The sequence below is a fragment of the Bubalus bubalis genome, chromosome 14 (assembly GCF_019923935.1).
Source record: "Bubalus bubalis isolate 160015118507 breed Murrah chromosome 14, NDDB_SH_1, whole genome shotgun sequence".
Classification (NCBI taxonomy): domain Eukaryota; kingdom Metazoa; phylum Chordata; class Mammalia; order Artiodactyla; family Bovidae; genus Bubalus; species Bubalus bubalis.
In genome coordinates, this window is record NC_059170.1 from 20,184,898 (window position 1) to 20,200,542 (window position 15,645).

The window sequence follows — 15,645 nt, forward strand, 5'->3', positions numbered from 1 at the left end:
GCACAAGAGAAAAGATCCTCTTAAATACCTGCTGTGATCTGCCTTGCACTTGCTGAGGGTAAGGGCATAATGCTGCTCCTTCCTCTTTCTTATTGCCAGACTATTCCAGGAGCAGTCACTCAGCCTTGAGTGTCTTGACCATGTTGTGTTTAATCACTGTGACCCAAAGTATAGGCGAAGTGTTGTAAGGTGCCTTGGTCAAGAAGTGATAGAGGGGGCAGAGCACTCTCCCTCAACCCAGTAGGTCTTGAGGGGACTACACACTGGCTGAGCTGCCAACACTGCCCTGATGAACTCAACTGCTGTTTATTTCCTCTTCCTTCTTTTGTATCTATATCCACACAATTCCCAATGTCAGCTGTTATTGCGTGAATAAACCAAGGATCAGTGCCTCTCGTGTAATTAGCGCTTTTGTGCCTATGTATGTGTGTTTTGTTCTTTAGTTGGGAGACATGGGATTTTACAGTTTGGTGACAGATTGGCAGTTTTAACCCCAGTTCTCAAGTCCATTCTCCAAAACAGATTCTCCAGACAGATTGAGACTTCAAGATAGTCCTGTTGAGGTACTATTTGGTCAAAATTGGACTGACTGTAGCAAACCCATTCAAAATGACTAGTTACCCTAGGTTAGCATTCCCAGTAGCATCAGCCTGTCTTCTGTCTACTGTACTATCTCAGACCAGCCATAGCTCAGCTGGAAGGAATCTTCTATGGAGGGACAAAGCAAAGGCCATTGAGGGTTTCCGATCAAGAGCAATGTTCTAGTTTTAAGGGAATCAGACCACCATTTCCAAAGTGTCTTCAGAAACTGTTAAAGGGTGTTCCTAATTATGCTGGGGGTTGTGGGGGGGCGTTTTTTGAGACCAGATAAACATGTTCCATGACAAAAGTGAGTCTTTTGTATGTGGATGTGCATTTTCACAAGCATATAAATATGCAGTTACATCTCTTGAATTCATACCTGCCCGCAGTCCTATCTACAGAAAAGTTTAAACTTTCCCTAAGATCTCCTGGCTCTTCACAGGTCCCTGCCCACTTCAAGTAAACAACTGTTTTACCCTCAGGCCACCATAAGTGCTGAGAGCAGAGTTTACATGTTCCTTGATATATTCCCATACCTAGAGCAAGCAGGACTTAGATTGTGGGTAGTAAGTCAGGTTTTTTTAGCTCCCTTCCCCCCAAACATGTTGTAGACTAAGTGTTTAGAAAAAAATGCTGGGCTGGGCAGCCTGGAAGTATGAGGCCCCAGTTCTGACCTGGTCTCCGAAGTGCATATTTGAACAGAACATCAGACTTCACGGTGTGTTTTTATATGTCAGTCTTTATAGCATGTGGTAGTGTTTATCTAAGATGAATTTATAATTTCAGAGTTTTAATTCCCATAATCCTATCACCATAGAATCTTTTCATATCAAGAACATTTTCCAAGTTAGTACAGTATTTTTAAAAACTGCATTAAGAATCTATTCATGGTATGCCATAGTTTATTGTCAATACCCTAAATGTTAGGTTTTTATAATGCTGAGTACAGGCCTTGAACAGTCTGGACTGGCAGCCTTCTATCATTCATTATATCCTGTATTCTCATCTAGAAAATGAGAAAATGCCTACCTCAGAGATGATGAAATATTATATTTAAAGTGCTTAACCCAGGCCTGCCTGCCTTGCACTGTGCACGATCTTCCTTCTGTACTCCCCTCAGGCTGAATTACCCTGGTCAGAGGGGAGGAGACGCAATGGCTGATAGTACTTGTGAGCGATCCCCTTTCCTGAAGAGAGATGCTCTGCCTTTGCCCTGCCAAGTGTGCAAATCCTGAAGACTATAGGTATTACTTTCTTATTTTTATGGTGACAGTAGCCTTTGACCTTGTGAAAAACGGCTCTGCTTTGAGACAGGGTGGCTACCTGTCTCCAGGAGCATCACACTCTCCCAAAGGTTTGCAACAACAGAGGCATAGTCCTTCAAGCTTTGTCCCATTAATGGTGGTGCTCTCCAAAGAAAGGACCGAACACTTGCTGGGTCTCCTGTGATTGCTGTGGGTCCTATCCCTGCAAACCTTCCCTGGTAACAGATACTTAAGAACCTTCTAATTACTGCCCCTTGCTTTAAGCGTGGCTTCTGTTTTAAACAGTATTTGAAACCACTGGAGAACCAGCTGTTCTAAAGGATAAGTATTAACGGATATTCTTACTGAATGTCACCATTTTAATGGGCACTTTTAAAAATTATATTCATTGTACAGATTTTCATGAACTTTAAAATGAGCCAGGAACCGTTCAAATGGAAGCCAAAATATTACATGAGATATTAGCCGAACCTAATATGCTGGGAAACAACTTCACTATCATTAACTGTTTTGGCCTCAAGAGTTATGACTGCTTCACTTTTCAGTCCCAGCTAACTATGACAGATGTCTCTCAAAGGGCCCAGATCTGGGCTTTTTTTTTTTTTTTTCTTCTGCACTATACAGCTTGTGGGATTAGTTTCCTGACCAGAGACTAAACCTAGGTTTTAGCAGTGAAAGTGCCAAGTCCTAACCACTGGATTGCCAGGGAATTCCCTTTGTGTTCTTCCTAAATAATCATTTATGTAATACATAGATAGTACTGCCTAAGTACTATCCCTAATTTGTGTGAGGTCCTGTTCTAGGAACCTTTGAACTGTAGTGTTGAAGACTCTTGAGAGTCCCTTGGACTGCAAGGAGATCCAATCAGTCCATCCTAAAGGAGATCAGTCCTGGGTGTTTATTGGAAGAATTGATGTTGATGCTGAAGCTCCAATACTTTAGCCACCTTATGCGAAGAACTGACTTACTGGAAAAGACCCTGATGCTGGGAAAGATTGAAGGCAGGAGGAGAAGGGGGTGACAGAGGATGAGATGGTTGGATGGCATCACTGAAACAACGGACATGAATTTAAGCAAACTCAGGAGATAGTGATGGACAGGGAAGCCTGGTGTGCTGCAGTCCATGGGGTCATAAAAAGTCAGACATGACTGAATGATTGGACTGAACTGAAAGAGCAGACTGATGGAAAGTGAAAGACTAGTTAGGTTATTGTAAAAGTCTTTAAGAGATAAAAGGGGCTTTAACCTACTAAGGGAGTGGGACAAAAAACAAGTTAGAGCTAAGACATACCTTGGAAAAAACTAACACGATGCTGACATGAGCAACAGGGTAAACAAATACACCATTCTCCAAGATGCAGGATTCATGAAAATAAAGACGTCGTGTGTGTGTCTCAGTCATGTCCAACTTTGCAACCCCATGGACTATAATAGCCCGCCAGGCTCCTCTGTCCATGGAATTTTCCAGGCAACGATACTGGAGCAGGTTGGTTGCCATTTACCTACTCCAGGGATCTTCCCAACCCAAGAATGGAAACCTGAGTCTCTTGTGTCTCCTGCATTGGCAGGTGGATTCTTTACCACTGCACCACCTGGCAAGCCCAAAGATGGGGAGGGCAGGGCTCAACTGAGGTCCTTGTGGACATCAAAGTGCAGCTATCAGCTGGGTCTCTGTGTATGGCCCCCGGCACTCCTGGGGAAGATTGAGTTAAGAGGTAGAGATGGTGGAGGCATGAATGTAAAGTCTGAAGCCATGGGTTTGGTGAGCCAGGAACTCATACAGAAAAATGATGAACATGCCAGCGTAAGAGGAAGAGTCAATAAAGGAAATTGAGTATGTAGAGGAGGAGAGCTGGAAGAGGCTTGTCACATGAATCGGGAGAGGAATTTCAAAGTTCACACTACATCCACCTAAAAAGTGGCTGTGGAGATTAACTAAGGGTAAATGTGCCTTTTAGATTAATAACAGACCCTCAGAGTGGTTTACTGTTGTTATATAATAATTACTTATGAAGACTATGGCTACAGGTAGAGGGATTTTGATTTACCCAAAGCCAATCAATGGCCCAAATGGGATTCAAACTCAGAACAGCTGGCTCAGAATCTTTTGCTGTTCTATTTGGATTTTTGTGGTTTTATCAGATGGCCCACTGCATATACAGTGTCCTTATGGGGCTTCCCTGGTGGCTCAGACGGTAAAGAATCTGCCTGCAATGTGGGAGACCTGGGTTGGGAGGATCCCCTGGAAGAGGACATGGCAACCCACTCTTCTTGCCTGGAGATCCCCACGGACAGAGGAGCCTGGCGGGCTACAGCCTGTGGGGTCGCAAAGAGTCGGACACGACTGAGCGACCAGGCACAGCACATGGGACAAGATACGACCTGGCCGGGGTGGGCTAACACCTGACACTCACAGACCCATTCTTCAATTCCTTGCCCATAAAAAACATGACCAAACTATCATATTACTACTTCCTAATAGTCTTTAAAAACTCCTCCAAATCCTCATAAAGCACTCTAGCAGCTGCTACTGAATGTTTTGAATTGACAAGTGAAATGAAGCCTGAGGTAGGTTAAAAACAAATTACGGTCATAAAGAGGAATTTGGGTTTAGCCATACAATCTGTGTTAGCCAATGGAATGTTACAAGCATGACACAAGCAAGGAGCTTGATGAGCACCTACATATCAGTGCTTACCTGTCTTGCTGGCTAGATACTAGGAGTATGTGGCCCCCACTGTGCAACCACTTGACAAGTGTGTGGTTATCTGGGACCAATCAGTTTTCAGTAATCTGCCAGCTCACTTCAGCCACATGAGAGCCCAGATGAGATAGGCAGAACAATCACCCAGCTGGTTCAGAGCCCAAATCGCCAAGCTACAGAATCAGACGCAAATTAATGTTCACTAATCACCAACTCGATGGACATGAGTTTGAGTAAACTTCTGGAATTGGTGGTCAGGGAGGCCTAGCGTTCTGCGATTCATGGGGTCGCAGAGAGTCAGACACAACTGAGTGACTTGAACTTAACTGAAAGGTGCTAAATTTCAGAGTGGTTTGTTACACAAATGAAATAAGGCCCACTTACTGTCTAGGCCAACCCCTCACACAGATGAACAAACGGAGACCCGGCAAAGAAAAAGAAATGCTAGGGTCACAAATCTTACTGGCAGCAGTACAGTGGGGAGAGTCTTAGTTCCCAGTCCAGGAAACCCACTAGCAGTAGGAATCTACTAGGATCACAACTCATACTTTAAAATCTTGAAAATATCTAGAGAATGTCAGTCCTTTGGGCAGAATCAGGTATCACGTTTCTTCATGATCTTTTGTTTTTCAAAGGTTGGAAAGAAAAATGAAACCTACGGAGCTCTCCTGGTCCCAGACAGGGAAGGACAGGCCTGTGTGTGCAGGGTTTTGTGGATGCGAACCTCCGGACTCAAGGGCCCAAGTCTGGGCGTTTTTAGTGGCTGAAGTAGTTCTGGGGCTTTTCTGGGCTGCCAGGTTAGGGAATCCCATTCCCACTCATGTCCAGGGTATTTCCTGGTCCCAGGGTGATTAAACAGGGCCTCTGGGTAGGGAAGATGCTTCCAACCCTGCCAAGGGTTTTCTCTGCTTTTCTGGTGGCCTCTACACCTGGCATATTAAGCAAGCACGTGGCCCCTGCTGTTCTACCTGTCCCCCCAGCTCTGAAAAGTGAGTGCCTCAGTCTAGCATACTGAGTAGGCCCTGTGCAATCTAGAAGTGTTATATACAGTACAATGGACACACAGCACTAAGCTTTGGGGACACAGGAACATGGAGTCAGTCTTTGTGTCATGTTCACCAGGCACCAAAACCCCTTTAGACTCTGCCCAAGTCCCAGTCCAGGGCAGCACTTCCCTGCCTTGAACAGAGGGACATGTGCAGGGGGGTCAGCAAGAGCTGGGCTTGACCTTCTGGGTGCAAGGACAGACTGCAGGTTTAGGGACCGGAGTACTATGCTGCACCAAGGGCCCTTCAAGGGTAGAGGCGCTCCCTGCGACCCTTTCCTCTGGACACCCTCTTCATCTCTCCAGACTGACCAATTCCTCAGGGTTACTTCTCAGTCCAGGTTTGGATCTCTGACTCATAGCCTCAGCTACTATCCTCTCTCCTCTTGCTGCCCAAGATCCCTGTGAAAAATCAAGTGTCCTAAACCAGGACACAGAAGAGGAGAAAGGGGTGAACTGTAGAACCATTTTAGAGCTGGGAAAGACCAGACTTACTGAGACTGAGGCCTGAACCTACCACTGCCTGACCAAGAGGATCAAAAATCGTTTGGTACTTCAACCATGAAGGTGCTCTTGAGCGCACTGACACATTTGACCCTCCCCAACAACACTACTGGTCATTTTAATCCCCATTTTAGCCAGGGACACTACCACCCAGGAAGATCAGTATTTGGCACCCTGGACAATGCTCTCTGGCAGGGAGGAGTGAAGGGGAGAACAGAAGGGCATGTAGCAGACCTGCTTTCTGGTTGGACAGGAGGCCCAGGGTTCCTTCACAAAAAAACACAACCATCCCATCTCAGAGCAAGTTGGGATCCAATCTCTTTATTGTCAAGGTCCCCTCCCTGTGGGCCCCACCCCCCTCCAAACCTATAGAAAAACCCCAAGCCTGGGAATGTCCTGGGGAGGGGAGGCGAGTATAGGGAGACTGTGCTCTGCCCTCTGGCCTGGGCAGTACCAACAGGGAGGGTACGTGAGGAAGGGATGCTGATAACTCCACCTGCAGAGAATGCGCCACTGGCTGATACACGTGAGGGAGGTGGTGCCTGCTGCCAGCTCTCCTCTGGGACCCGCTGGGGGTGCTATCCAGGGGTGGGTGCCCAGCTTGAGGCCTGGTACAGTGTACGCCTTTCTCCTGCTGGTGGCCATCGCTCCTGTCAGACTGAGAGAGACAAGAGAGAACGAAGGCTGAGAGGAAGAGCCCCTTTGTGCTTTAGGTAACAAGGTCCGGGAAGACGAGAGAGTGCAATGGCGCTTGCTGTTTGCAGACACAGGTATGCCTGTGCCCTCGCTCTGGCTTCCTAACCTTCTGGCCATGAAACCTTGGGTGACTCTCCTCCTTCCCTAGGCCTCCATGTCCTCACATGAGTCCCCAGCACCTCTCCTTCAAACTGGTTGAACAAGGTACAACTTAGCCTCCCAGGTAAAACAAACCACGAAGACTGCCTAAACTTCAAGGTGTGGTGGAGCACATATAGACTCACAGCACGAGTGTGTCCTTCATAAAGATACCTACACATAGGGACTCACAGCACGAGTGTGTCCTGCATAAGGATACCTCTGTTGTTTAAGACCTTCCTCCACCCAAGTCTGTCATACCCTGGAAAGGGTCCCCAAAGGAATGGGGCAGAGCTGGTGTGGCCTGGCTTCCCTCTAGTGTGGGGCAAAGCAGGGTGATAAATACCAACCAGAGGGTGAGCTTTGAGGCCACACAGCAATAGGTTAGAATCTAGGCTCCACCAGTGACCACCTTGGGATCTTGTGGGCTATGGGCTTTGTCTCCCTGCCCTCTGCAGTGTCAGCTTCTACATCCATTACACTGGCACAGTCACAACCCTGTGGGGCTGGGACACACAGGACATTTCCTCCCGACAGGATCCAACCCCAGCCTCTAAGTCTGGCATAATCATCACCCTCTGAGGACGAGCAGCTCCCTGTCCCTACTGGGCGGAGTTGGGACTGCAGCTGCAGGAGACTGGCCTGCACACACCAAGGATGGCAGGCGTTCTGCCTCTGCTGAAGGTGCTCCCTTAGATGCTTTGCCCTCAGTCCTCAACAGGCTCGGCTACACATCACCTCTTCCACCGCACCCCTCTTTTGCCCCCTGCCTCTCCAGTCCCTGTCATTCTGCTCACACTGGGTGGTAACAGTCTGTTTTCCTCCACTAGACTCAGAGCGCTTATAAGTGGGGACAGGCAATGCGGCTGGGCATGTGCTGAGGGAACTCCTGTTGGGCAGACCTGGCTAGCCCAACCATGATTCCTGCTCCACAACCCACCAAGCCCCACCACAAATGGGCATGGCGGGATGGCGGGAGACCAGAGAGCCTTCATTGATGGACACAGTACTACCCTGCCAGGTCTACTTCATGGCAGGCCCTCTACTTCACCCTTCCCCACCAGGACCCCCATACCTGCTTACTGCAAGGCCCCATCCTCCACGTCTGTGTCCTGGCTGTGCTCCTGAAAGGAGGAGACAACAAGGACCACACATCACTCACGGCAAGTCTGTCCTGCCCTGGGGCCCAGAGCATATGTGGAGGCCACATTCGGAAAGGGGGAGGGGCAGTCAAAGGGAATAACTAGAGAACCAGTTTGAATAAATAAGGCTGCCTCGGGATTCCAACAGGACAGTCTTGAAGGCCCCTCAGGAGAGAAAGGACCAGTCAAGGAAGTTCTAGGCGTGGCAGGGGACACATTCTCCATAGAAAGATCTTCTCAGACTGGAGCAGACTGAAAGCCTAGTAGACTGCTGAGCTCCCCATCTTAGGAACATCTAAGCCTTCATTAGGACCTTTATGGAGACTATGCTTCAAAAGAGTAAAATGGGGTCTCTGGCTAGGTTCAAATAAGAAGAGACAGGCTGGGCACAAAGACCTTTCTCTCCACTGTTATGTCCACAAAACCCATCTATCCTCATACCAAGACCCAGCCACATGAAGACCCACTGACGTCCAGGCTCCAATCCTGGCTCCACCCTCATTAGTCACAAAGCCCTGGGACAAGCTACTTGACTCCTCTGAGTCTCAGCTTCTTCATGGGGTAAATGTAACAAGAGTAATACTTTGAACAGTTCAGGGCTACTGTTCAGGTCAAATGAAGTTAAAAACTGTGAACTACAGGGCCTGGTGTTCACTAAGTATGAGGTAGATGAGTAGCAGGCACACCTCGCCTTCAGAATCTGGGCGACCTTTCCACTTAAGATGAGCTCCTTGCCTCAATCTGAAGAATTCCAATACCAAACAGGAAGCTTGCTCGCCCTGTCTTGAGACAGCCTGTGTCAAGCTCAGGCAACAATGGCTTTTAGAAAATCCTCAGGTGGAGCAGACCCCTGCACTGCGTGTGGCTTCCCCAGGCAATCCCCCTTCTCCTGTTCCTGGAATTCTGCAGACCATGAGCCCTTGACTCTTCTCTTCTTCAACTCATGTGGAAGATGGAGTCTAGAATGGGCCTTGGGATAGAGAGAGGTCCACCACAGTCCTCTGTGGGGTTTCTCATTGACAGCTGAAAGAGCTAAGTACTCTCTGTTCATTTCCCCCCCTTTCTCACAGGATTAGAACCCCTGGCAAGGAAGGAGGGAGCTCACAGGGCAGCCAAGCAGTCAAGAGGTGCCCCCCCACTCCCTGCAGCCCTCCTGCAACCAGAGGTACACAAACCAGCCCCAGCCACCCCCCAAGGCAGGCCCTCACCAGCTCTTCCTCGCTGTGCGTTAGCAGCCCCTCCTCATCGCCATCGTCTCGAGCCTGCGCTTCTCCCTGGGGCGTGCCTGCCTCGGAAGCTGTGTCTTCCGGGGGGGCCGGCGGCCGGCTGCTGCCACCAGTACCGCTGCTGCCGCTGCCACCACCACTGCCGCTGCCACTGCTACTCTCGCCCTTTTTTTTGCCATCTTCAGGGGAAGGGATGAGGAAGGGAGAATAAAACTCAACCGGGGGCACCTGCCCAGGGTAGCACCTTGGTAGAACCAAGGCCTCAACAAGGTGGGTCCAGGTGGGATCAGAGGCCACAGCCCCTTCTCTGCCCCGTGCACCATCCTCCCCATCCTGCCCTGTGACCCTGCTCACTGATCTGGGCAAGGACCCTTGGAAGCTGACCTGGATTGGCCTTTTGCTCCTCGGCAATCTGCTCCAAGCGCCCCAGCAGGGCGTCAATGTTGGACTTGATCTGGGTCAGCTCTGTCTTGATGGTCTGCAGCTCACTGCTCTTTACTGAGAGTGGAGGGAAGTACAGGGATGTCAACTGAGGGCTGGGAGCTTGACGCTAACACTAGACCTTAGCCCCATTCTGTCAAGCAGGAAGATAGGCCAATGGCAGAAACAGTCCTCGTCCATGGTCTTTTTCTCGCCAGGGAGAGGCCAGAGCTGCCTGTGGCACCCTGAGACTTTCTGAAGGCCATTCCTACAGTGACCGGCCTGGATTTCCTCCCCACCCCCATGAAAGGGACAGGGATGGATAAAATGGAGGTGTGTGGTGTGTACCTCTGTGTGCACCTGAGCAAGAATGTTTCTCTGCTTATATTATAGGATGGTATCTGTCTTTCAAGGTGTATAAATGTGAGTGCTTTACAATCAGATTTCCTGAGTGCCTGACCACATGTGCACACCAGAATGACTGTGGAGTAGCGAGCCTGTGTGGACCTGTCCTTGTCCTGACTAAAAGATGACACCATTTCCTCACTGAACTGCAAGTCACAGCACTGGACACAGCCCCACCTCCACAAATGTCAGTCTTTTCCTCTTAGAAATGCATGAAAATACTCACTTGGTTGTATTAGAGCAGCAGAACTGTGGGAGATTTGTTCCTTTATCTATTTTCCAATGTAAAAAAATGCGATTCTATTATTTTTCTAATGACAAAATGAAAATTATCTAGGAAGAAGATAGAGTCACTCACACTTGATCTTGGCTGTGCCGGTGGTGATGGCTGTGGAGCGGGCAAAGAGCTTGACAGGTATGGTGGTTTTGACACGTCGGACCAAGGGGACGGTGACCCGGGGTCGCTTCACAGGGACTGCTCTGGGCACCGGCACTGGTGACAGGCGGCCCCGATAGTCGAAGAGCCTGTGAGAGCAAATGGGCCAGAGGCTGCAGCATGGCCTGTGGCCAGCAGGGGGCACTGTGGCCTTAGACCAACGCATGTAGGGCTGGTGAAGGGCTGGGCAGCCTGCACTGCATACCTTTGCCTGCTCCCAGTTAAGTCCTGAGGGTGAAAACAAGGCCTTTCTGGACCTCAACAGCTACTGGAATCCTTACGACATCCACCTTTCCTACCATCCAGGCTGAGTAAGGGTAGGGGAGGTGACAGGGGTTTACAGCCCCATTCAACAGAGGAACAAACTGAGAACTGCCCCCAGACAGACTTCCTAGATCACCCTAAGGCCTGCTCTACTACTTGACTTGCCTTCTGCTCAGTCAACTGCACCCTAAGCTCTGGTCACAGTTTGCAAATCTCCCTAAAGCAGTACAAATGCCCAGCTGGACAGAGGTGTAGGAGTGGGAGTCAATTCCTCAGCCTGCCCGAGCCTCAGTTCTCCCACATGCCTAGTGAGGATGACCACCCCAAATTCTGTCCTCCCACATCCCCACAAGACTGCTGTGAGGATAGAACATGACAGAACTTAGTTTAAAACACACATGTTAGAACGTGTGATAGGTGAAAGGCCATCGAGTGTCTATGACCTCAGAGGCATGAGGCTGGACTCCAAGCCCCTTTCCTCATTCTGGGCTTCAAATCACCATATCCTTCTCACTCCACTTAGGAGATGGAGGGGCTGGAGGCCCAAGGGAGTATCAAGGTTGAGCAGCTCAGTCAGACCCTCTGTCCCAGACAGTATGCCGCCCCCCAACGCCATCACCCAGCCCTTTCCAGGAGGAGCCTTTTCCAGCCTCAGAAGCTCCGTAGGCTGAGTAGGGGTTTCTCCCACCACTGCTGCTCCTACCACCTCCCTGCAGGATCACTGTTCTGATGACAGCCAGGAAACCTGCCGACAGGATGTAATGCAATGACCCATGTCTGGGTAACTCCTTTGTTTAGGGAGCTTCTGCCCTGGGGTGACAATGGCTGGAGATGGAGAGTCTCTGGGAATGGATCCAGTCCCAGACCCTGCATTTCTGCCCCTAAGGGGAGGGGGCGGCTCTGGCCTTGGTCAGAATCTCTGAACCACAGAATCCCAGAGCTGGAAGAGCCCTGAGGGATCACTTGATGCAAGCCCATTTCAGACTGGGAGGGGATGTGCCCAAAGTCATGTAATTCATTCAGTGGCAGAGCTGAGATTAGCACCCAGGTCTTCTGACTCCTAGGCAAGAGCACTTTCTACCACACTGCACTGTCTCCTGAATCCTCTCACAGGTGAGAAAAGTGAGGCTCAGAGAGGTTCTGTTCTTCCTGGACAGCCTGGGGAAGGCTGAGAGGGTGGGAGGGAGACAGAGAAGTGGAAGGAGAAGTTTGTGCCAGCCCCCACCATGATTTCAACAAGAATGTGGCTGGTGCCATGGAGGGTTGGGGTCTGGGTGGGTTTGGGGGTAGGTCTAGCCTACCAGGCACTAATTCAGAATTCCCAAGAAGGGCTGGCCTCCTGGGTATAAATACAAGGCTAAGTGGCTCAGGCTGAGTTCTGAGGTACCTTCAGCTGGCTGGGCACTCAGGGAGTTAATAAGGAAACTGCACAGCAGTGTGAGGGCTCAAATTCCCTGCACCTGGTTCTGTACTCCCACTTGCTACATTTATATGTCCCTTGGCTGTACAGTCCCATCAAGTCTCACCCCAGATCAGGAGGAGGAGGGGCAGTCAGAGGGCTAGGAGACAGCGTGGGCCGGGGAGAGCTCTGGCCTGGGCACCTACACAACTGGACCCTAGTCCCAGCTCTGCCACCAATTTGTGGAGCACCCCTGGGAAGATGACTATCCACAACTCTGGGCCTCAGTTCCCACTTGGAGGACTGAGTGGGCTGCACCAGCAATCTCTCAGAACCCTTCCAGCTTGGCTGCTTCATGCCTGGGCACGCCCCTCCCCCGCTCACCTGTCGTAGAAGTCGTCCCGGTAGTAATCATAGTCAAAGCTGTAGCCACTGGGGAGACAAAGGGGAGAGGGCCGGGGCTTAGAGATGGCCACTCAGCCCACTCTCCACAGGCCCTCATCTCCAAACACCTCCCCAAATTCTAGGCTTGGCATCCCATTACCACCAAATCTCCCTCTGTGGAAAGAGGGACCAATCCCACCTAGACAGAGACAGACAGACAAGACAGAGCGCCCCACCTGTATATGGCAGATGCTGCTCTCTTTAGTCCCTTGGGTCTGTTGGGCTTCGGTTCTCCAGCCATGTTGATGTCTGTATGGAGGGAAGAGGCAGAGTCAGATGCTGATATATTGTCAGTGCCCGTACACCCATCACCCCCATGGACATGTACACCAATATAAGTGTTTACACAAGATGCACATGGACTGTACTCCCTAACATGGACAACAGAGGTCTCCACAAATAGACTCATACATTACATACACATAACATGTTCATATACATTCAGACACATGCAGGCTTACAATCATACATGCATACACACAATGTACATCAAATTATATGCATTCCCAAGCTCTCTCACATAAGCACAGACACCACACACACACACCCTCACACATATGTTCACGTATCCAGGAAATAAGATCACACACTCAACTTCATTCACACTTGGCTCCAGCATCCCATATGTAACTGCCCATATGCAAATAAGCCGGTGCACATTCACACCAACCTTTCACTGAACATCTTTATGCCTAGAGTAGAGTTCAACAAATCTCAGGAACTCAATAAACACTTGGTAAATGAATATACGTACATCTGAACCACAGCAAAGAAGAACCACACCAAAGAGGTCACAGGGTAATTGCAAGTAATGTTTGCTCTAAAACAGTATCATATTATGTGCAGTCTGATCCAGACATGGACCATGGCTGTCTTTATTGGAATCAGCCATTTTTAAAAAGTGAGTTAAACCTCACTGAGCACTAAGGGTGGCATGCAATATTGAATAATTACAAGGCTCCACACTGAAGTACATTCTGATACTTGAAAAAAAGCTGGCTGGGCACTACATATATACCCGGAAAGTAAGGAGTGCGTCCACATATGTTCTCCACGTGACTAGTTGCATCCACAAACCACATATTCAGCAATACACATATACATATCCCTTCTCAAACATACACAAATACACAGAAGTAAGTGAACATATACAAACGCTATACATGCTTCCAATGTAGCCACATCACACGCTTGTAACACCAAGACCAAGCTTCACCTTATGCTCCCCTCCTCCTGGCTCTCAGAACAGGTTCTAACCCAAGCCAAAAGCAGCCCAATGTAAGAAGCTGTGCTAGTCCACTCTCCCCTTTCTCTGGAGAATCTGCATTTTTTAAGTGGAACCCTTTCACTGTGAAAACAGGGACAGAAGTGTTCACCTGAAACTTCTAAAATTCTCCATACAGGCACTGCCATAACTTAAATATAATTAATTTATTAACTATTTAAGTTAAAACATCTCAGACAGGGGTAGTGGGTTATGGGGGACAAGACAGAAAATGGGATAAGAGGGGAGCTAAAGAACGCGGGTCAGCACCTGCCCAGGAGAAATCCCGGGGCAGGGCCATGAAGAGATGCTTACCCAGGGTCTGGCCGGCCAGCACTCGCCCATTCTCTCCCACCACAGCTGCCCGGGCATGGCGCTCATTGGCATATTGGACAAAGGCATAGCCCTTGTGCACAGAACAGCCGGCCACACGGCCATACTTGGAGAAGATGGTCTCCACGTCTGACTTCTTCACCACAGCTGTGTTGAGGTTTCCAATGAAAACCCGAGAGTTGATGGATTTGGGGTCATTCTTATTGGTTACGTTGCTCGTCTGGATCTTCAAGGACATGTTGGCCACCTGAAGAAAGCAAGCCACTGTGAGGCTAGGATCTGAACTGGGTTCATGGGCTGCTCATGACCCACAACCTGGCTACACTGGATGGCTTTGTTCCTTCCTATGCACATGCCCCAGCACATCCAACCTCCCCATCTGTGCTTGTTTCACTGGCTGGTGACCTCATACAGGTGCTTTACCTATGTTCTATTATATGGTGCTGATGTGATGAGCAGAACCGGGACATTTTACATGGGAGGAAATGCAGTCAGGGGTCACAATGCCAGTGAATAACAGGACAGGAATTTGAACCCTGACTGCTTGACTCAATTCTTCTTTTTAAATTAAGGTTACACATTGGTTTATAACATTACAAAAATGTCATATTGACTTCAATTCTTTCAAACCCACTCCTTCTTTAAGGCTAATTTTGAATGTTGCCCCTTGCAGGATCTAAATTTGAAGATCTCCCACAGTTTTTCTTCTGTTCCTTCAATGCAGAACCACACCAAAGAGGTCACAGGGTAATTGCAAGTAATGTTTGCTCTAAAACAGTATCATATTATGTGCAGTCTGATCCAGACATGGACCATGGCTGTCTTTATTGGAATCAGCCATTTTTAAAAACAGAGTTAAACCTCACTGAGCACTAAGGGTGGCATGCAATATTGAATAATTACACAACTCCATAAGTGATATCATTATCATTCATATTTTACAAAAACAGACTCCAGCAAGTTCATTAACCTGCCAGGAATAGGCATTCAAACCTAGGTCACTGGTCCATAAAGTCCATCTGTATCAAATTTATCACTCTCCTTCCCAGTGTTAAATCCAAGTTAAATACAGTTGAACCAATTATGGGTTTCAACTGCATGGGTCCATTTTTATGTAAATGTTTTTCAATAGTAAATATTACAGTACTGCCCATGGCTCATGGTTCCCGTGGTTGGTTGAATCCACAGGTGTGGAAGAACTGTGGATATGGAGGAGGCAGACTGTAAATTATACACAAATTAAACCCTGTACTGTTTAAGGGTTGACTGTACTACAGTAAGTCGGCACATTTATCTGAGAATTGTTTTTAACAAATTAATTTTTGGAGTTATCCATTTTACACTTACTATTCAGATTCTGTTCTCTTTGCTTACAGAT

At 48.6% G+C, this 15,645-nt stretch overlaps 1 protein-coding gene and 1 long non-coding RNA gene across 4 annotated transcripts in view; one reads left to right on the forward strand and one right to left on the reverse strand.

The window, feature by feature from the left end:
- Nucleotides 1–6,405: 6,405 nt before the first annotated feature.
- The window catches only part of RALY (RALY heterogeneous nuclear ribonucleoprotein), an 88,405-nt gene continuing 79,165 nt past the window's right edge, over nucleotides 6,406–15,645 (reverse strand). For 2 of the 3 annotated variants that reach the window (XM_006075743.3, XM_044927725.1), the window contains 8 exons: nucleotides 14,250–14,514; nucleotides 12,847–12,919; nucleotides 12,611–12,658; nucleotides 10,486–10,652; nucleotides 9,687–9,800; nucleotides 9,285–9,481; nucleotides 8,010–8,058; nucleotides 6,406–6,758 (listed from right to left, as the gene is read on the reverse strand). In XM_006075743.3, the coding sequence (XP_006075805.1) occupies nucleotides 8,014–8,058; nucleotides 9,285–9,481; nucleotides 9,687–9,800; nucleotides 10,486–10,652; nucleotides 12,611–12,658; nucleotides 12,847–12,919; nucleotides 14,250–14,505 (900 nt within the window). In that variant the 5' untranslated portion in view covers nucleotides 14,506–14,514 and the 3' untranslated portion in view covers nucleotides 6,406–6,758; nucleotides 8,010–8,013. The remainder of the gene's footprint in view (nucleotides 6,759–8,009; nucleotides 8,059–9,284; nucleotides 9,482–9,686; nucleotides 9,801–10,485; nucleotides 10,653–12,610; nucleotides 12,659–12,846; nucleotides 12,920–14,249; nucleotides 14,515–15,645) is intronic. The other variant, XM_006075744.3, reaches the window with a different exon arrangement.
- Nucleotides 6,758–10,470, forward strand: LOC123329181. The gene is made up of 2 exons (XR_006544438.1): nucleotides 6,758–9,241; nucleotides 10,116–10,470. It is a non-coding gene; the product is annotated as an uncharacterized LOC123329181 (long non-coding RNA).